The 22,454-nt window shown below is 37.8% G+C and overlaps 2 protein-coding genes across 3 annotated transcripts; both read right to left on the reverse strand.

The window, feature by feature from the left end:
- Window positions 1-182: 182 nt before the first annotated feature.
- Window positions 183-7,354, reverse strand: LOC141351136 (BTB/POZ domain-containing protein 17-like). The gene is made up of 3 exons (XM_073857610.1): window positions 7,141-7,354; window positions 3,904-4,189; window positions 183-1,489 (listed from the first exon to the last, which is right to left on the reverse strand). The coding sequence occupies exons 1-3, from the start codon at window positions 7,223-7,225 to the stop codon at window positions 415-417; spliced, it is 1,446 nt and encodes a 481-aa protein (XP_073713711.1). The 5' UTR covers window positions 7,226-7,354; the 3' UTR covers window positions 183-414.
- Window positions 7,355-8,469: 1,115 nt separating this feature from the next.
- LOC129436576 (coiled-coil domain-containing protein 137) lies at window positions 8,470-21,570 on the reverse strand. 2 transcript variants are annotated; one of them, XM_055194788.2, is made up of 8 exons: window positions 21,457-21,570; window positions 17,571-17,703; window positions 17,273-17,418; window positions 9,921-10,048; window positions 9,223-9,442; window positions 9,003-9,082; window positions 8,852-8,931; window positions 8,470-8,768 (listed from the first exon to the last, which is right to left on the reverse strand). In XM_055194788.2, the coding sequence occupies exons 4-8, from the start codon at window positions 9,967-9,969 to the stop codon at window positions 8,580-8,582; spliced, it is 618 nt and encodes a 205-aa protein (XP_055050763.2). In that variant the 5' UTR covers window positions 9,970-10,048; window positions 17,273-17,418; window positions 17,571-17,703; window positions 21,457-21,570; the 3' UTR covers window positions 8,470-8,579. The 2 variants fall into 2 exon arrangements, with proteins under 2 accessions (XP_055050763.2, XP_055050762.2); XM_055194787.2 differs by lacking the exons at window positions 17,273-17,418; window positions 17,571-17,703; window positions 21,457-21,570 and adding an exon at window positions 10,690-10,852.
- Window positions 21,571-22,454: the final 884 nt, after the last annotated feature.

Genomic DNA, 22,454 nt, shown 5'->3' on the forward strand with positions numbered 1-22,454 from the left:
CCCAGAGGGGACAGATAGGGACAATTTTTTGACAATTTTGACCAATATATATTATAATAAATATATATTTATTATAAATACACTCAGTAATCTTTGAAGTAGGGATTTTATTTAAATGTTACAATTATTGCAATACAGCATATAAATAAACCATTACATTAAAACAAAGAAAATGTGTGTAAATGCATCAATTATATAGTACACCTGAAAGTAATCTCACTGTGTAAGAGCAATATAAAATTCAACGATAGTGAATTCGTTTAATTTGATCATGCAACATTTAGGATTCACCCAAATTTAAGGACATTAAAGAACTGAAGAAAAAAAATCAACAATTAAACCTGATGCTGGGTCCAATTTCAATTTGCATTCTTAAAATTATGGCACCTTTATTTGTAAGTACTGAAAGTATACTTATTTCTTTGCTACTATGAGGCTGTGGTAGAGGGGTTTGACAATAATATGCAAGTAAAGCGAGCTGTCTATGAGGTACTCGGATGTCCTGCGCTGCAGGTCAGCATCTAACAGAAAGTCGCCCACCTCCTCTGTGCTCTGGTGAAAGTTGTAGACGTGGCGTACCACAACCTTCCCCTGCTTCCGGGTGGATACGATAACGGTTTTTTGAAAGGTAACACCGGCAAAGTCCGGACTCGAGGTGGCAGGTGTGATGATGATGCGCGGACGCCCACCATCTGTACGAGTGGGCTGCATGGAGCCGTGCTCAGGGTACGAGGATCTCACGCTAAGTGGAAGCCATCGGGGGGAGAACAGGGCGTTCCACGTCACACGCTTGTTGGCGTCGTGGCCGCTAGGTCCAAGCTGAGTGGGAAAACTAAAACTACGGTCGTCTCTTGTAGGGTTGTTGATCACCCACGGTGATCCCCAGGCGGGTGACAGGTAGTTGCGTGGCGTAAAGAGGCTGCAGTTGACGTCGAAGTACTTTGCCAGTTGCACGGGTGAGGATGCGTGGAACTGGAAGGCGAGGAAGAGCAGATCCCGTACAGATTCGTAATATTTCCCCATCAGCGATGACTTCTTCTGCAGGTGGAACAAATGCTGGGGTGAGATCATGGCATAGCGTATCGCTTTCAGTGCATTTTCAGCTGTTGTGGTTGAAGGCTGGTTCTGGTTGATCCAGGTTTCCAGAGCTTCGTACAGCTCCAGTTCGCTCTGCAGAACCAGGTCCGAACGCTGCAGCAAATTGAGCAACAGTTCCTCGCCGACAGAACTCCACTCGGCGCTGTGAAGAACCGATGAAAGATTCCAGGAGAGATATTGCAGACAGCTGTTTTGCAGAGCAACATCTCCGATCTGCATTGCATATTGATACCAACCAACCACGTGACCTGTCGGGGAATCACTTGACAGATGGTGGGTCATGTACTGGGTGAGGCCTTGTTGTAGGTCCCATACGTGATACTTGCTGGCAAGCTTGTGTAAAGCGATGGCCTGGTTCAGACGCACAGTGATGTCCCCACAGTATAAATACCTGTACAGAGAAACATTAACTATAGATAACCAATATTATAGTTTCTCTGTGCACTGTAAAAAAATATGCAGCATGAAGTTAAAACAATTTGGTTTTGCAAGTTAATTTAACCTACTATTTTAAAGAGACATTCCAATTTTCCAGCTCATTTTCCAGCTCCCGGAGTTAAACATTTGATTTTTTTACTTTTTTGGAATCCATTCAGCTGAGCTCCGTGTCTGGTGCTAGCACTTTTAGCATAGCTTAGCACAATCCATTGAATCTGATTAGACCATTAGCATTGCGCTAAAAATAACCAAAGAGTTTGGATATTTGTCCTATTTAAAACTTGACTCTTCTGGAGTAACATCATGTATAAGACCGACAGGAAATTAAAAGTTGTGATTTTCTAGGCCGATATGGTTAGGAACTATACTCTCATTTTGGCGTAATAATCAAGGACTTTGCTGCTGTAACATGGCTGCAGCAGGCGTAGTGATAAAACACACTGCCCGGAAATAGTCCCCTGCCATTGAAAGTAACTAAGAGGACTATTTTCGGCGGCTGCATAATATCATTGCGTTGTTTAACTCTAGGGAAGCTGGAAAATGAGCATATTGGAGTGGAGTGTCCCTTTAAGTTTTGACTTGTGATAAGTTGAAATAACTTATAAAAACAATTAAAATTGTATAACTTAATTTGTTATGGGTTTCTTTTTGGGGCCATTTTTGCCAAACAGTATTTGAGGAGACGACAGGAAGGTATAGGGTGTAGAGAGGGGTATGGTATGGGATCAGCAAAGAACCTCGAGCCGGGATTCGAACTCGGGTTGCCAGAAGTGTGTCTGCACCATATGTTAGGGCACTGTCCACAACAACATCGGCTCTAACTTAATTTGTTAAGTTAAAGTAACATAAAAATATATGTGGATTTGACATAATTTTTTACAGTGTGAGTCTCTATTAAGGTTGGCAAGTTTACTTTTTGGCCATTTTGACGTGGGCTGTTTTTCATGTCCGCGGGTTGAAGCGACCCCAATAATGTCATAATTACCCCCGGGAATGGGAATTGTAGCGGATAAAACTGGGCAAAAAATAAATAAATTCCGGAACGCAATTTTTACTGGATGACCCCCCTCCCTGAAATGTGATTAGGCTGGTTTTGAGTAACAATGGGGTCTCTCTAGCCCTGGTCTCTACTGATAATACGTTTGGTTTTATTGGTGAAATGTTATCTGATGTATGAAAACCAATATTAAATCTTTTTGGAATATGGACCACAGCCCAGTCTCATGAAATTTCGTTATATAGTTATGTAAATTTTTGATTATTTTTTCGTGATATCACGAATTTCCACGTTTTTTCGTGATCATACAACGAATTCCTGTTTTCGTGTGATTATTACGTATTGGTTACTCAACAGTTTTTCCATATTTTCTTACCATTGTTGCTTTGGTTTAGGGTTAGATTTACATAAAATGACATCCCTACCCAAACCTAACTCTAACCCTAATGCCAGGCGACATATAAAAATAAATCAGAAAAAATAGTATAAACCAATTATGAAGTGACATTCTAATGCAAGCACCAAATCTAACCCTAAACCAAAGCGACATTGGTTTGAAAATAGAAAAAAAGCAGTTGAGTAACCAATACGTGATAAATAGAGATGCACCAATACCGCTTTTTAAGGATCGAGTACGAGTACCGATATTTTTTCCTGATACTCGCCGATACCGATGCTTGTTGTAGCCTCCTGTTTTTTTTCATGTGGCAATTTTCTAAGAACAACACAATGAAACTAATGTACATATCGCCTTCTTTATTTTTAACAACTTCAACTCATATTATAAAAACAAATCATTCTTATGTGCTTATCATCACAAATTTTAAAAGCCAAAATTTCACAATAACCTCCAAAGGGCAAAACCAAAGACGTAATGCATGTTATTTTTACCTGCCTGTCACAAAGCTGTCAAAGTGCTAAAGAAATCACAGACAACAAGACAATCAAATTGGTCATAAAGTGTCATAAAGTACGTCACGTGAGCTATTGGTCTTTGGTATTGGGGCATTTTTACGAGTACGAGTACAAGTACATGAGCTTGGTATCGGGTCCGATACATCAGTGCATCCCTAGTGATAATCACACGAAAACAGAAATTTGTTATACGATCACGAAAAACCGTGGAAATTCATGAAAATATCATGAAAAAAGAATCAAAACTTTACGTGACTATATGACAAAACCTTCCGAGACTGTGTAGCAGCCATACGCTACATAAAGGATATCTGTAATGGTTTTACTGGTAAACAGCTGATGGTTCTTAATAGTATTTCTGATGGAGAATTTGTATAGTTTAATTCAGCAGGGAAATCACTTTGTATAATAACATCTGTTGATCGATGACTATGAAGACAACTTGAATGGCTTACCTTATGAACTTATCAAACACAGCTGCACACTCTGCTGTCTCTCTGAGCACCAGTACGCTTGAGTTACGAGTCTGAAGCAGCTCATCGAACACATCGCTCTGGAGACTCAACACCAGCGTGTGGACCTGGATGACTTTAACTTCATCCGTGTTCACCGTTTGAACATGCAAGGTCACGTCGCTGCCATTCCCGTGGTTCAGCAGGGCCTCCATGCGCTGCACCAGCGCCATTGAATGGTTGATGGTTGCAGCACTGATCTCCAAAGTGGCCTCATGTTTTAATGCAGCTGAAGGACAGAAATGCAATATACAATATAATAAATTAAGATGTATATATTGTATATATAATATTGTCACAATGTTATTCAAAAACCTTTTTGTCTAAATGGTTCTACATGGCATCGCTGTGAGAACCTTGTAAGCACCTTTATTTTTAAGAGTGTCCATCACAAGTGCACACTAGTGATGCAGAAATGGTTTACAAATAAAAAACAAATTTAGACTTAAACAGTAGTATTAGAAGAGGTTAAAGAGAAGCAAAATGAAAATTTGGTCATAATTTATTTCCCCCTCATGTTGTTCTAGACCTGTTTAAGTTTCTTCATTCTGTTAAACACAAAATATTTTGATAACCACATAGCTTACGTCAAAGGTGTCATCATGCCCAACTGGATTTCTGAGCCAAATGAATTTTCTATGCAACATCAAAATCAATGAAGCATCTTTTAATCTGTTGTTTTATAGGGAAAAAATATGAGCAGTTCTTCACTTCACTATGAGATTTTTGTTGTTTAAATCACACGCTTTATTCTGAATGCAATGAATTATTAATGAACATAAAAATTTAGACACAACAGAACACAACTGGTGCCATCATTGTGCATGCTCGCGGACACGTTGCTCCAGGTGCTGCATTTTGTTATCGGATAAAATTAAGAAACACCATCACAAATGTTTGCAACACTTTCAAAATGCATCAGATACAACAATGTTTACTTTTCCCAACATGTGTTCAAAAAGATGGTTCAAAATCAATTCCTTAATGTTTTTATCTAGATTCACTTCCAGAGGGGGCACAGAATCACATGTGGTCAAATATGATGCCAAAAATGTGTTCCTCTAATAATTGTATATAAATATGTTGGCTTGTTTTTTGAAGTTGCATGTTTTCAATGCAATTAAATTGAAATGTAAAAATAAACAAACAATTACAGCATTACATCGAGATCTATTTACGATGCATCAAAGGTTTCATTTTATTCCCTGTTTTTGTAGTGTTGATCGTTAAAGCAAATCACAGACATGGCCGATGAGCGTCTCAATGTAACTTTTAAACGAGTTGTTGATGTTAAAGTGTATTTTTCCACTCAGTTTTTTCATTAATTTTCATTAAATTAACAAAACTGTTTTTACATTTTTGTCTGTGTAGTCCATGAGACTATAAAGTTTTTGATGTATTCTATTAATGGATGTTAATAATTAAGATTAGACTATGAAGTGTGCCCCCTTAAACAAACTGGTGCATGACGCCCCTGCTCATTGTACGCATTAATACCATCACTGAAAAAAATGATTCATTGAATTTAATCAATTTTTTTAAGGTAAGTGGTTGCATTCAATTTATTTAAGCTACATTTAAACAAAAATTTTATATTTTATTTTACATTACAATTTTTTTTTTGAAATGTAGCTTAAATAAATTGATTGCAACCACTTACATTAAAAAAATTGATTAAATTCAATGAATCATTTTTTTCAGTGTACTATTTGTTTTTCCTACCATGAAATTTAATAGGTACCAACAACTGTGCACTTCCCATCATTTATCAAACAGGGTTCCCATGGGTCCTTGAAAGTTTGTGAATCTGGGGGGAAAAAATTCAAGGCCCTGGGAAGTTTTTGAAAATATACATACATAGATAAGGGTCATTGAAAGTGCTTGAATCTATTTTATGCAAAACGTTTTCTGAAAAAAAATCCATATTATTCCATGTGTAGTAGTGGATAATATCAAATTCTAGACTTTTTAAGCACACGTGCTAAACTGTTGGTTTTAAATGATTATATCTTCTGTATGCGAAATTGCGAATGTTGATTCATACCAAAATGCTTTTTTGCATAGTTGTGTTTGACACATGAAAACGTCTTGGTTACGTATGTAATTGTTGTTCCCTGAGAAAGGAACGAGACGCTGTGTCTCCCTTGCCGTAGCGATATACTTCCTGGCTCCCACGTCACCATGTCTTTGTTGTTTAGCCTCACCATTGGTTGAATTTGATACACATTCAGACGCACTCACCCCTGGAGGCGTCCCCAAAGTGTCACCGCAGTGATGCAGTGCGAGTTCCCTCGAAAGGGAACTGTAACAATGTATCTTAAAAGGTAACACGATGTAACCTTGCTCTCACTTGAAATGCGTCCCAACATTTATTCTTGAATTTGAGGATATTGGACCTGGAAAGTCCTTGAAAGGTCCTTGAATTTGAAGTTAACTAAGGTGTGGGAACCCTGATCAAAATATCTTCAAAATAAATAATCTCATACAGGTTTAGAACAACATGAGTGTGAGTAAATGATGACAAGAGTTTTCATTTTTGGGTGAACTATCCCTTTAAATACTTATAGTTCATATTTTCTTAATTCTTTTTAGGACATTTCTTTTTGTGAATAAACTAAATCTTTCATTAAAAAAATTAAGTCATTATACAATAATAAATATTAAAGCAATTGTGTGACAGCTCCCAGAGGCGCTTTCAATATAAAGAGTCTTAGTTTAGGTTGCATTCTGTTATATAAAGGAAGAAAAAGTGAACTGAATACGAAATCAATTTGGATGAGGGGTAGAAGAAAGACCTTGTAGTGAAAGCCACTGCCGCTCTTCAAGTCACGTGACACATCATGTTTAGTCATTTGATTGCTACTCCATCATTTTGGAAAAAAGATTGCCAAATCAAAATTAAATTGTTTATTAGTAGCTTTTTAGGTCAGCGTATGTTAAACTTTTGCATTTGAGATCTTTTGATTCTGCAAAAGAAAAATATTCCTATGTAAAAAAGACTATAATATATGAAAAGACACTAAATCATCTCGCATCACCAAAAAAACAAACAAAAGGAGAAACAGCTGCATCACTTGAGCATCAACATATAAGAATGCAGCATACTGCATAACACAAAAATGCCTACACACCACTCCAGGAACTATTACAGTAACAAAACCCAAATATCTATGATCTTACCTCCATCCACTGACCCATTGAGAAAATGCACCGCAACACAAAGGTTCGCCAGATAGATGATGCTCTTTCCAAAGAAGTTCACCATGTTTCGTCCTGTATCGACGTCTTTTTCTAGTCAATCTGCACAGTGATGCCCAGTTTCCCTGTCCCACACTCTTTATGTAGGACGCCGAGCATCTCTCTGCCTCATTGATTGGTGGAATCCGGCTGGGCCGTTGCTATGACGACACCTTTGATGGTGAGTTTCTTCTCTTTCAATGTTACATGATATTGATTTGGGTTTGGAGCGAAGTGGGATGCTGCCTACACATCGCCTCTTTTCTGACTGTATTTTTATGAACATCATTGCGTGTTGTTGCAATATGCTGGCTCGCTCAAATATGCGAGATCGAAAGGAGTCTGAAGCTCATAATTTAATAAATTCACACAAAGGCACTCAGAAAAATATATTTAAACTTAAAACGATAGTTTTATTTTGTTTCAACCTGTATAAATTTCTTTGTTTTGCTGAACACAAAGGAATATAGCAATGTCTGTAACCAATTTTTTCTTTCCTACTATTGAAGTTCTCCTGTTTACTGCTCGATTACAAATATCTTCCTTCGTGCAAAACTAAGTTACGGTTTATACACCTTAAAGGGATAGTTCACTTCAAAATGAAAACTCTGTCATCACTCACCCATCCCCATGTTGTTCCAAACCTGTATGAATTTCTTTTTTCTGATGAACACAAAACAAGATATTTTGAGAAATGATGGTAAACACACAGCAGTAAGTGACCATAGACTTCCATAGTAGGAATAAAATGGGTACCGTTAACTGTGTGCTTACCATCATTTATCAAATTATTTTCTTCATCATTTATCACAATACTTCCAAAATATTTTTTTCCAACTATGGAAGTCAATGGTCACTTACTGCTGTGTGTTTACCATCATTTCTCAAAATATCTTCTTTTGTTTTCATCAGTAAAAAAAATCATACAGGTTTAGAACAACATGAGGATGAGTAAATTTCATTTTAAAGTGAACTATCCCTTTAAGGGTTAGTAAATCATGACACCATTTTTGGGTGAATTATCCCTAACTATCTGTTTGTACTGTCAAGTACTTTTCCCCTTTATCTAATGTTTTGAATATGAGTCATACGCCGTTATAAAGGACCAAATGTTTGTGAACATACTGTGGATAACACGTAAGTGTGAACTTCATATTTTTAAAATCACACACCCACAGTCCTGCTAAGCCCATATGTACCATGACAACAAAATCTCTTTTATATGTATTTGCTTTTAACAGATTTCAGATAAAAAACACAATAATCAATTACTGTAGTCGATGCAAATATATTTTAGAAAATTCGCAAATACAACAGTGAAAGCAAGAATCTACATCCGAAAATGTATACACGATATACACTCTATAAAAACTATTACAGGATCACGTGAAAATCTTCCCAGCTCTGTCCTTCTCATGTTTGTCTCTCTGTTTCTTTTTCATCTGTCTGTACAGCTGCACTACTCTTTCTCTCTCCTCCTCCATTATCCTCTTCCTCGCCATAGAGGGTTTATTTACAGACACGGGACTGTGACCGAGCAGGGAGTTCAGAAGAAGACCTTTGGATGCCCCCTGGAAAATGGCATCAGGATAAGAATTATGGAGAACAAACATTACAACAACATCTCAGGGCAGATATTTAAGGTAACGGTTACCTTGGGTTTAACTGTGGCTTTCTTTGGTTTCACACTTAGTGATGGTGGCGCCATAGCGACCTCTCCAAATGGTACTTCATCTTTAAGAGGAAAGCAATTGATGCTCAGTGTAAGTTTAGAAATAGAATGATGAAGTAAAGGCATTACAAACCTTTAAACATGTCCTTCTCCTCTTGTTTCTCCCTCTGAACTAATTTTTTCTTTTCTAGTTTTAGTTTTCCTCGACTTAACCTAAAAAAAAAAGAATGATGTATGAGTATATAAATCATCTGTAACCTAATGATCTCTTATGATGCAACTCCGACATTTTTCAAATATGACTGAAGATGTTGTGAATCTTTAATGAATTAAGTATGGCATCTAACACTAACCCTTTCTTTTTAGCCGATTTCTTTTCCTCTGTCTGTTCTTCTTCTTTCGGCAGCTCTGTCTCTGGCTTGCGGTCTATCTGGTTGTTGGTAAGGAAGAGTACGTGCTCGCTCTCCTCTGTCATGCGACGGACATAAGCTTTCTTTGATTCGTTATTCCTTTTGCGGAAGTGTGGAACCGGAATGTCTCCTTGTTGTCCTGCTTCCAGCTTTGACAGAGATGCTAGTAGACAACAACATATTAACATATATCAACACAATGCCATAGTCTCTGTTGTCCTTGCCACTGGCCATGTCTTTGTGGAAGAGGATTGTTAGTGACCCACAAATAGAGTAAGCAGACAGCGCCCAGACAGTATTGGGGTGGTGTTTATGTGACTGTTTTTGTTTCTATTATTTTTTAGACCAATAGAGATATCTTACAAGTTTTAATGCTTATATTGTAGATCCATTGCTTCACAATAACACTACTGGCATCCTATGCATCTGTATTTATAATAAATAATACAAAATAATAAATATATAAAAACACAATTGTTCATTGATATAATGTACTGAGATAATATGCAAGTAAATTAAAACTTTGATAACATATTAATGCAAGTAGTAGAGCACTGTTCAAAATTACACTGAAAAAAAATCACATTTCCCATGCATTTCCATTGTTGTATACTAGCAATAAAATAAATGTTATTCATTACCTTTCTTTCTTTGTCGTGAGGTCATTTTCATCTTTTCTTTACTCTTCATGATTTCACGCAAACGGTGAGGGATCTGCTGGAGGTGGTCATCTGATTCTGGGTTAGCATTCTTCTTTAACTTCTTTGTCCTAATAAAACAAAAGAGAAGATGCTTTAATTGGATGTCAATTGCAATAAAATAAAAATAAAATTTTATATCAGTGTCATTCTGCAACATAACAGAGATACACATAACATTACCCAGACAGATCTACTAAGCTACAATTAATGAAAATTAAAACGGTAGCAATTTCATAATGTTATTAATGTTTGCTTTGTGGCCTGACAAAATTTAACATTTACTAGAAAACTGCTCACTAGTGCAAAGGTAGTAAATATAATCCATTATCTTCCTGTTTAGTTTTAGATTCGACACATCTACGTTAACTACTTAAATGATTTTAGTTTTATAGTATACTACATGTTTTATATAATAGAAACATAAGAAATTCTTAAGGATGTAGAGTTAATATCAGGGTACACTTGCATAACATTCACTACAGTATTGTGTTCTTAGCTGCGCATGCGCCAAATGCAGAACGGAAAAGCAAAACAGTACACTTCTAATTTACTGTAACTTAACTTGAAAGTGCTTGATTATTTAACGTAAGTTTAGTTTAAAACAGGTTGTCCCGCAGTTCAATCAGTCGTATATGTTAAATGGTCAAATGAAATACTCCAACTTAAACAATACATATCTCTGTAACACGTTAACTAAAGATTGTATTACCCGATAGACTTCTCATTCTTCTGTTGTTTGTGTTGTTTTTCTGTTTTCATTGTGTATTTTTATATTTAAACAGCGTTTCTCGTGTCTGACTGTAAACTCGTGTTGTCTGTGTTGCTCTTCTTCTGTGAGATGAGATGCGGAACACATCAGCGTGTTACTGCCGCCTGCTGACATATCAATGAAACTACACACTGAGGTAAATCATTTTTGCTCTGTAATCCAGTTAAAAAGCTAATTGTATGTTTTTTTCTGTTGGGGGGCACACGAGAATCTTATTTGCACATATTTCTTAGATTAAATATCGTTTTTATTTATATTCTTTGCATATTTACAACGGCTGTTATTTCCCAAGTCCATCGACACACGTGCCAATGGTGAGTAGGATTTGAAAAGATTTGCACTCCGTTAAACATTATTTTGCTTTTTTTCTATAAAAATATATGTTTTTGTGATTATGACAATGAGAGAACTGTTTTTGTTAAATATCAACGATGTTTATGTAACGTTAGGAGGTGTTTCATTCCCATTTAAATTAAATTAATAATGTTTTATAGTAAGTGTAGTAAAACGCGTTGTATTACCATATTTTTACGACAAAAAACATAAGTTATAGCAAAACCATTGATAATTTTCATAAGGCTAAAACTCAAAAGTTTCTAATATTTTAATATTTGTTTTGGTAATTCAATGCAATGCAATGAATATTACACGTCGCCACGTGTAGTTCTTGAGCTTCTTCTGAGGTAACAGTTGTTTTTTTCCTAATGTTAATGGTTTATTTTAAATTGCTTGTTTTGCTTACCTCACCGGTTAAGTCATACTAGTCAGTGGATTGTTTTCTAATGTCTACAGACTCCCAAAATCAGCTGACTAAACCTTTCCAAGAGCCGGGGACACCCGGATGACCCTCGACCTTTACCGAGGGAACAACACGGTCTTTGAGTCCAGAAAGCAGACACATTGACTTATTCAGAAGGCCCTGACTCACTGTTTCCTGAGAAAGCTCCACTCCCAGGTACCCACAGTGACCTGTTAACACAGCAGCCTCTTGTGACCTGTTTACATGCTTGTTCCCCAAATATACTGTATGTTTTTTGGATAACACTGGTTTCCTTTAACTGTCTGCGGGTCAATGAGGGTCAGGTCATTATGTTCAAAAGTTGACACGTGAAGCTTAGAAGAAACAAAAGCTTGAACATGTCAAGAAACCTAAATATTTTACACTTATTACACACTTCCTGACAAAATAATTTACGACAGCCCCTAACCCCCTCGCGACACACAGCACAGCGAGGAAGGGGAAACGCACACCACCAGAGGTCATCAAGTTTCACCCAAGCTAATCCAAGTTTGGCATGGGTTTTATGACTGGCGGAGCACTTGCGACAGGGGTGTATTTTGACATACTGGTGGATTAGCTTAAAGCACATTCAGAACATATATTATGTGACTAACATTGTTATGTATAACTGTATAGACCTGCTGGTAAAACATGCTTTCCCTTTTGTCCTGACAAATCCTGCTGCTGCGAATGATGATATAGCGTTTGTGCAAGAGAGAAATGTATTTCTTGTGATCTGTTAATCGGACCTCTGACCACTTGTAGGAAGGTTTGTTTGGAAAACGAGGCAGACCATTTGTGTGCAAGCTAAACATGCCTTTTTGATTACAGTGCTTGAAATATTGGCCCCTCCATTCCATTGAGTCAGTATTGAATCACTGACAAGCACTGAGACATACAGTCAGCACTGGCATGAGTCAGTAAATTCACTACTTTCAGAAAAGCTGACGTAGCTTTGTCTATGAACTTTCATTTGGACATTTCACCTGACTAACAATCTTATCTTAAGCAGACATGTGGGATATGTGCTGCCACCTCAGAGTCACCATTGGGCAGTCTGGAAACAAACCTTCAAGGAAATACGAATTTAGCATGAGTACATGGGCTAGACATCCGCCTGAATAACTCATCAGTTCACAAATTGCACACATTCACGGTTTAGACATAAGAAAATATGCATTAAGAAAAACAATAAGCACTGACTTCATTTTATGTTAAACTGATGCATGAGCTCATATTAAAAGTATAGTTCACCCCACCAAGTCCTCTGAACACATTTTTAGATATTTTTGATGAAAAACGTCTGTCATAGACCGCAATTTGATTTTCCCAATTCTTTTTCCAGAAAAGAATGAAAGACATCGCCAAAAAGGTCCATGTTCTAATAATAATATTATGAAGCAATGAGAACACGTTTGGGTGATTCTCACCAAATCCAGATTTAGAAGGTGTCCAGCATCAGAATTAAAAAAAAAAACCCTTGAAGCCAATTTTTTGCACATATAAGATTAAGGCCTGAACTTACTGTAACCATTATTTTTAGAGGATTTAAAAATATTTCCTATAGAATTATTTGCATTTTTAGATTATCATTATCAAAAATTATCATTACCGCCGCAACAAGATATTACATTAATCATATGCATTTACAAACTTATGTTTCGGTAAAGAGAACTAAAAAGTTGTCTAGGTACTATGACAAACAAAATTTCAACTTTTTCTGGAGAGAAAAAATAAGAACTGCTAACCTGGTAGCCATCTTGAGTGTGACAGTCAATTATGTCCCTTACAACAATTTTTTTTTAATGTTAGTTCCTTGAGGGCTTAAAAATGATTGAAAATTGTTGCGGAGGATGAGAAAATTGGTCTTGGACACATTTATATTCCTTATTGTCTCTACATTTACCAATGATCACCAAATACCACATGTTTCTTTACTGTAAATGTTTATAGTAAAAACATGCACTGAAGCTTTACATTTATTTAGATTTTTTAATTATAAATATTTGAAAATTTAATGAAAAATTTCCCCTTAAATGTGAAAAAAATTGGTTTGTATGATGTCATTTGAAATTATGTGCAAAATAGTACATGAAGAGATGTTTGTAACTGTATGCTTCTTATTTTGCTACTCTTACTTTGCATTTACTTTTTTTTATCAAAATGTTTCATGACCTCATAAGTCTAATTTCGCGAGAATCACCTGTTTGTGCGCAAAGAAAACAAAATGAACAATTTTATTCAACAATTTGTTCTCCTCCTTGCTCCTTTATTGCGTGTTCACGAGCAGACTACCTGCTGATGTAGTTGCCAATGTTTTTTGATTTTTCCTTCTTTTTTTATTTAATCCATTATGCAAACATTTAAACAATACTTAAACACCCCATAAAAATGTACAAATTACTTGCCAGCAGATTCTGTGTTTGAATGCTGGCAACTACATCAGCAGGTCACCCACCAGCATGTGAACAAATTGTTGAATAAAATCTTTTGTTTTGTTTTCTTTGCACACAAATGTGTTCTCTCTTCTGGATATATAAATTATGAAACAAACTGCAGTCTATAGACCGTTTCATCGGCGCACGTGCGGTGACACGGTAAGCGTCTGGTCCCAGCTTTACTTCCGGTTTCCGATTGTTTAATGGTCTGACTAGTTGCTGAAACTGAACTCTTAAACAAATACCTCGTTGAAAATAACAAATGTTTTGCATTCCTATGTAATCTACGTGTTGTTTATGTCACGGAGTGACTAAAAGTAACAAAACGGCAAAGAATGGTTCCGCCCGGACGATGATCCGTGATGCACCCTAGAGTTCTCAACGGGTCGGGCCGGCCCGACAAACCCGGGTTCGGGTAAAAAATATAAGCAAATGAGTCAGGTTGGGTCGGACCTCGGGCTTAATCTTTTACGCTCAGTGAAAAAAAATTATTAAACATCACCCTGCTGTTCACCGCTGTAACTCTAATGCACCCCGTCACTTCCTGTAACTCTGGGCAACCAAATTTGGGGCTTATCACGCACAGGTGCGAAAATGAACGCGGCGTTTGAGGATTGGACAATTCAGTGTGAAGGAGGAACATAAATAAGGCACTCGGAGAACAATGTAAGGGCAGAGTTGGCACCGCGAGTTCACACTGGGCGCCCGCTGGGCTTGCTACAGGAAAGGGGCGGACGCGGGGAAGCACGCGCACTGAAACTAGAGAGGAAAACCGAAACTGTAATCAAAGACGAGCGTTTGGAGGATGAGGCCTATGGCCGAAAGTGACGTAGCCTTTAAAGAAGTGCGGAGTTTGAATTACAGTGGCGGTTGTTATTCCGGTTGAGACTGGAGGTGAGACGGAGCGACGAGCGGGCTGACTGAGAGAGACGTAACAAGGATATTGTGGATTTGGCAGCATGCACGAACAGGATTTGATGGAGAATTGAGTTGAGTATCGAAGAAGTTTCCTTGGGTCTTGTGTTTACATGCACAGTTGTTCTACAGTCTCCCGTATTTATCGACGGCGCCACTGAGGGACGCGTTGGAGGAAATAAGGAGAGTGTTGCAACTGCCTTGTGTTTAGTGGGCATCGGAAGGAATACACTCCCCTGTACATCGAAAGCTTCAAGCCCAGTGTAATTGCCCCCGTACACTTACCTGTACATCTAAGCTACGAGCCCAGTGTACCTGCCTCATACGCTCCCCTGTACATCGAAAGCTACAAGCCCAGTGTAATTGCCCCCGTACACTTACCTGTACATCCAAGTTGCAAGCCCAGTGTATCTGTCTCATACACTCCCCTGTACATCGAAAGCTAAAAGCCCAGTGTAATTGCCCCCATACACTTACCTGTACATCTAAGCTACGAGCCCAGAGTACCTGCCTCATACACTCCCCTGTACATCGAAAGCTACAAGCCTAGTGTAATTGCCCCCGTACACTTACCTGTAAATCCAAGTTGCAAGCCCAGTGTATCTGTCTTATACACTCCCCTGTACATCTAAGCTACGAGCCCAGCGTATTTGTCCCTCGACACCTACCTGTACATCCCAGCTACGAGCCCAGTGTATCTGCCCCCTTACACTTACCTGCACATCTAAGATACGAGTTCAGTGTATTTGCCCCTTGACACCTACCTGTAAATCCAAGCTACGAGCCCATTGTATCTGTCCCTTTACACTTGCCTGAGCATCCACGCTACAAGCCCAGTACAATTGCCCCTTCACTCCTACCTGTACGTTCGGAGTTACGAGCCAGTGGAAGTTGCCCAAAACACGTGGTCGTACGCCCAGTACCCCAAGGCCAGTGTACTACCTTGTTCCTCTGCTGTCTTGTCTGAGGCTGAGAGCTCAGTGTACTACCTTACATACTTACCTGTAGAATTCACCCGGATGTCGGGAGATGGAACGCCTGACCCATTGCACTCTCCTCAATAGCCGAATACTCACCTGTGTGTTTTCTAGGCCTTCCTAGGTTGACCCTCCGGGACCACACAGATTCGCTGGACGCCTCAGTGGACGACCGCAGGACACGTATTTTAACGTAGTTTAAATAATTTAATAACGTTTTTTTAATTTATACTTACTCTCTCGTGTGTCTGGTCATTGGGGTACTTTTGGGACCTCCTCAAGGTGGAAACTGGGAAGGGGTGTGACTCACAACATTGGTGGTCCGCTCCGACCTGTGACATTTATTTTGCTTGTTATATAAATAAACTACTTTAAAAGGACTTTGTTGTTATTTATTCTTCACGGAGTTTACCGGAAGTTACGTGATGACCACGAAAGCCGCTTGTTTATATTGTTACTGCTGAAACCGTCTATAAGACGGACACATGCCTCTTGGTTTTCATTAAAAATATCTAAAAATGTGTTCTGAAGACAATCTGAGGACTTGGTGGTTTAGAAAGACACAAAAGTAAGTGACTTACGATAAATTGTACTTTTGGGGAGACCCTTTAAGGCAAATATAAATCAATTAAGGACAGCGCAAAAGGTAAAGGATTCGAAACCAGGAAACACACATGCTGATAAAAAATTTATACCTTGTATGTATACACTGGAAGTCGCTTTGGATAAAAGTGTTTGCCAGATGCGTGAATGTAAATGAAATGTCTTTCTCTTTTGTCTTTTGTTTTAGTCTTAACTTTTGAAGGACCCCATGTCCACTCTTAATTTAGACAGCCACAGGAATGCTTTAACCGAGTCAGTTTTGCTTGCTGTGCAAATAATAAATATGTGCCAGGAACTTCATTTAAATGGATTCCTTATCTTTGGCAGTGGCTTCCCTTAATTCCTACTTTTTTTATTTCTTAAAATAATCTTGAGCTAATATTTACGCATGCTAAAGAAGGGATTTGTGGTGAAAGAAAGCAAAGGACGAGCCCGCGCTCTGAATGAAGCCTCCAGATGAAAATGGTTGAAATTGGGCCATTGACGCAAATCCTAAGAGCTGGTCTGCAAGACACCACCACATATCTCCCCAACCCAACTGTGTCCTTCCGGTTTATTTAAAAAAGATATATACCCTTACAACGGGCCATTTTTAAAAAATAACGGCCAGCATGCATTTTTGTTTATGTGTACAGTATGTATGCTGGTCATGTAAACGCCATTAGGAAACCAGAAATAGAATAGCTGTTATAATATGCTACTGATTGATCATCTACTACAGTACGTCTCTATTCAGAATATTTTGGCACCAGGAAAGTTATTGGCAATAAATAGTTGTCGTCACTGTGTGAGGTCTGGGGAAATGATACCTCTGTGTGTGTGTCCGTGCACATTTACACACATGTGCTCATATTCACATTCCAGGTTTCATACAGAAGCCCTGGAGCCAGGATGTCTTGACCAGAGTCTCATGCCCACTGTCCACTGTTCCTAGTTTGGGTCAGGCCAAAGCCAACTGTAGGGTGAGAGAAATGGATTAGCAGAATGAAATGTTGTAATTCTCTGGATTTCATTTTTATAACTACTGAATCATTCAGTGCTCTTGGAGCAGGTTTTTGCTAAAGCATGAGCCGCTGTATTCTTTACTATTTCATATAGTTAACTCACCTGTCTGAGATTTCAACTCTTGGCCTCCTTCGTGCATTTGAGGTTGCCATGATCTCTTAGCAGCTGGAGAGGGTTTAATCTTTTCTCATTCAGTGTCTTAATTCTTGAATGCACCCTTCACACAAAGCATTTCCTTGATCGCGTATCATAATTATGGTTAATGTTAGTTTCTTAAAATGCATTGATGTGTAAATTGGCTAGGTGAGATACAGTAGTAAGTCTTGCACTATAAGGGTAGTCATAGAATTGCTTGTATTTGAAACTTGTAATAGATTTTGGCCTCACATACCCATAATATTGCCAGAACAGTAGATTATGGAAATATGTTGTTCGAACTATGCTCCTACATAAGACACGCTAAGGGTCTAAAAAAAGGATGTGCCGGTTAGTGAGTTGATGGCAAGGTTCCATGGGCAAATTGGAGATAATTGTGAGGCTTTTTGTCTGACTGAAAGCCTTCTTTATTACCACTTCAATACTGCTTTAACCTTTGGGATCTCTGCCGTGGTTGCGTGGCAGGTAATTCCTATCCAATCTTCTGGACACAATAGACTCCACTTACAAATCTTTCCAAGCTTCTAACAAATTATAGGATTATTGGAAGATGGCCATTGGTAACCTAACGCCCCAAGAGTGGTGAATGATGATTTAACATTGAACAATCAGACGTCTTGTCTCATAGCGTGCATGTTTTTCCAACTTTGTTACTCAAATTATTTACTAGAAGCATACTTTGAGATGTCAGATAATGCTTTAGACTTGCAATACATTAATATTTCTATTTAATACCTTGTTAGGGGCGATTCATATTTCGCATCTTTAGTTCGTTATTTGAAATGTAGGCGCGCCTTGAGCGCAAAAGATGCAAAATGTGAATCGCCGCATCAAGTTAAAAACATCTCAACTTTTCAGAATGCCGCAAGTGCAGGTCATGTGACAAGAACAAACCACTGTCGCGTTTTCCACGTGTTTTAGACGCGAAATGTGAACCACCACTTATATAATTTGTTACTTGTTTAAGCTGCAATCTGTACCTCATATTGTTAAAAATACACAAAAATCTGTTTTACATCTATTGCCAATAATAAGCTTGTAATTAGGATTTTTTTAAATTGAGCTGTCAGGTAAGATTTTGCTGACATCATCCTCTGACTTTTAAAGCACATAAAGGAAAATTGGGAAAGTAACATGCAATGATATGTTTTAAACAGAGATGGCGATAGAGAGGCAAACATTACGGATTGCAGTTTGAATTGTATTACAATTTATTTTAAGGCAATGGCTATTTACACTAGGTGCACATAGCAGTAGTTACTAGTTGTATTAGTGGAAAAAGCAATAGATGCTATTTAAACTAGGTAAAAATATAGATATTTTCTATTTTTACGTTAACTCTTTCACCGCCAGCGTTTTAAAAAAAAAGTTGCCAGCCAGCGCCAGCGTTTTTCATGATTTTCACACAAGTTTAATGCCTTCCAAAAAATGTTCTTCTTCAAATATATAAACATACAATATACCAAATGAAAGAACAGACCCTCTGCTTTCAAACAAAAAAACCCGTTTCATCCTACCTTCAGAAGTTCTTTTGCAATCAGCTTTTGAATATGGGTAGGTTTCTGCAAAAACGCCACATTTTGAGCAAAAAGCAGAGATAATTCCATTATTGTGACGGACTTTTCATAGAGATCCCATTCAGAGCGATCTTTAAAACAGACACCGACATGCAGCAGCTTGCCATAGGGCAATACTTCCGGGTTTAAAAAGTTGCGGAAGGGCGCCACCTAGTGGATAATAGCGATATTGCGGAAAGACGGAAATACTCGTCATTGGCGGGGAAGCGTTTTCTCTTGATTGACGAGATATAATTAGATAAGTGTAAATAGTAATTAGATGTAATCTATATTGGCAGATACTATTTGCATCCAGTATTTTTGTAAATGAAAAGGATGCAATAATAACTGATGTTATACTATGTAATACTAGGAAAAGGGAGATTTGAACCAGCGACATCGCCGTTCGTTTTAAACATAGACTGTAAAAAATATGGACGTAGTGTCTGTGACGTCACCCATTGGTTTGTGAAGATTGTTTTTGAAGCTTAAAGTAGGCGTTGCCTGTCATCGCCATCTTGGCCCCGCGTCACCGTGAATCACTCGCGGATAACCGAAAATCGGTATAGAATCGGGACATGGGGAAAGCTGAGGTGACTGGTTGCTCAAACCCACCCGCCTAGCTCGATTCTAGTGACAGCAATGGCTGTTCAAACTGTCACTCAAGTGGCCACACCCTTAATTAAGCAGAACTTTAAGGCTTAATATAATTTAAACGGATGAGTTACAAAAAAATCCACCCTTCCTCACAGTTCTCATGAGTGCAAAATTTGCAATATAGACCAAAAACACGTTATGTACCAGGCTGTAAACATATTATTTTCTACTGTAAAGCCGGGCATTTTAACAAGGAGGTCTAAGGTAATTGACTCCCTTTTGGAACCTTTAGCGGACAATCGTTGAATTGCAGTTTAAATCACTTCCGTATTGGCTTCATCAGAGATTGGAAGGTTGCCTCTCGATTTCAACTTGCTCCAACAGTGCTATAACCAGACATTGGTGGGCGGAGCTAGTGCTAATAGTGTTTGCCAACAAGGGACGCTATGTACGCTTAGTGTAAACAGACTTTCAGGTATTTTAATTAGGCACTGGCATTTATATTACAATATTTAATCTCACAAACCATTGGCCATTCCATCATAAATCCACTAGGTGTAATAAACCTGTTGGGAAATCTTGATATAAAGATCATAATTTAGATTATGGTGTTATTATGGAGAATGTGTGATTCGTTATATTATACGTAGAACGTCTCTAAATGTCTTTATAAACATCATCTCTAATCCATGTCTCGTTAGACTTTGTCTTCAGATGAAGCTTTTGTTTTTTACACTTTATAATGTTAATGTACAACTCCAGATATGCAGGATATTTCATGTACACTGTCAGATAATATGGTACAAAACTATCAATGGGAGGGTACCATATTGAAGGTCCTATGTACCATTTAGCAATAGCAATATGTATCTCTGAAGTATTATGTGACCCTGGACCACAAAACCAGTCATAAGGGTCTTTTTTATTAAGATACATCAATAAATTAGCTTTCCATTAATGTTTGGTTTGTTAGGACAGGACAATATTTGGTTGAGATAAAACTGTTTAAAAATCTGGAATCTGAGGGTGCAAAAAAGCAAAATATTAAGAAAATCGCCTTAAAAGTTGTCCAAATGAAGTCCTTAGCAACACATATTACTAATGATAAATACATTTTGGAACATGATCTTTACTTAATATCCTAATGATTATTGGCATAAAAAAATCTATAATTTTGATCCATCCAATGATTTGTTGGCTATTGCTGTAAAATAACTTGTACCTTATTTTCTAACAGTGTACATAAGATATCAAACATGTCTTGCTAATTCCTGAGAGTGCAGGTATGAAATTTAAAAATATTTAAGTTGGAAAAGAGATGATGATCCTGTTGGGATGTGGCCAGAGACATAGGGGAATCCTACAAACATTTAGTACAGAAACACTGAACAGACTTCCAGGTTCCAACAAGTTATGAATATGAAAAACAAAGTAAATCATTTAGCTGCCAAAGAACAAAAACAGACCAGCAGGAGCTACCGAGCCAAATCCGGTCATGCTTCAGCACACACCATCGGTTTTAACCACTAGACAAACAAATACACAAGAAATATTACACCCATTATGCTTTAGTAACCATGGGTCGTGCCCGACATACTACTGTACTGTATGACTCAAGGAACAAAACAAACATTTTGTTACAAAGTACAATAAAACACGTCGAAGTTTTGCTCCCCTACCTCGGAACCGTCTCCGATTAATGGCGATTCGAACATCCAGGTGCCACAAGGTAGCCAAATGTGCCACCCGAGGGTCACTTGTCTTACAAAGTGCTCTACATTCTGTTAGAGGCGCTGCCAGAATAGCTCTGTTTGTCTGGCATGTGTCAAAAATGACAAGAACTATTGGAGTCACTGTAGCTCGACTTTAGCCAGAGTCAACAACCAGCCTGGAAGAACATAAAGAGTTTTGACCGAGGTGAAGTCAGGCGAGACGCTGACCTGAAAAGAGTGACCAACAACTTTTCTCAGGTTCTCTGGAAAAGCACAGACAACTTTGACCGTCTGACTATGTGTACTGACTCAGTCTCAATTTACTACATGATCACTTTTACAGCAAACAGTAAACAGAAACAGATTTTCCCTATAACCTGTCGTCTAGTGCAGTGGTCTTCAACCTTTTTTGGTTGGGGACCCCTTAATGGATTGAAAGGAGGAGCAGGGACCCCTAGTACATGTTCTACAATTTGGACTGTATTCCATAGTGTACTTAAAGTGCTTTATTTTCGCACACTAATTTTGTACTTAATATACTAAAAATTAATCTTTAGTACTTCTTAAGATGTTCTTAAGATCATCTAAGTGTACTTCACTGTGCTATTTTGAGACACCATGAATATGAACTGAAATGTGCTAAAAAGTTATTTTAAAATGTATCCAGGTACCACTTGTAGTAAACTTGAACCCATCTTTGTATGAAAGTAGAATTGAAGTTTAATACAAGTGTTAACTAAATACATTTTTTGATACAGAGATAGTATGTTAAAAGTGCATTTTAGTTTATATTAATAGTGTCTCAAAATAGCACAGTGAAGTACACTTAGATAATCTTAAGAACATCTTAAGAAGTACTAAAGATTAAATTTTAGTATATTAAGTACAAAATTAGTGTGCGAAAATAAAGCACTTTAAGTACACTATGGAAGTGTACTACTTTTTCACCTGGGATAGCCTATTGA

Source organism: Misgurnus anguillicaudatus, chromosome 19 (genome assembly GCF_027580225.2).
Source record: "Misgurnus anguillicaudatus chromosome 19, ASM2758022v2, whole genome shotgun sequence".
NCBI lineage: Eukaryota > Metazoa > Chordata > Actinopteri > Cypriniformes > Cobitidae > Misgurnus > Misgurnus anguillicaudatus.

Excerpts from the sequence above, each read along its gene's own strand:
- LOC141351136 (XM_073857610.1), bottom strand. The coding sequence starts at position 7,225 with ATGGTGAACTTCTTTGGAAAGAGCATCATCTATCTGGCGAACCTTTGT. Across the intron at positions 4,190-7,140 it reads CAATGGGTCAGTGGATGGAG|CTGCATTAAAACATGAGGCC; the intron begins GTAAGATCATAG and ends TCTGTCCTTCAG. Across the intron at positions 1,490-3,903 it reads GTGTTTGATAAGTTCATAAG|GTATTTATACTGTGGGGACA; the intron begins GTAAGCCATTCA and ends TTCTCTGTACAG.
- LOC129436576 (XM_055194787.2), bottom strand. The coding sequence starts at position 10,739 with ATGAAAACAGAAAAACAACACAAACAACAGAAGAATGAGAAGTCTATC. Across the intron at positions 9,443-9,920 it reads CTCACGACAAAGAAAGAAAG|CATCTCTGTCAAAGCTGGAA; the intron begins GTAATGAATAAC and ends GTTGTCTACTAG. Across the intron at positions 8,932-9,002 it reads GGAGAAGGACATGTTTAAAG|ATGAAGTACCATTTGGAGAG; the intron begins GTTTGTAATGCC and ends TTCCTCTTAAAG.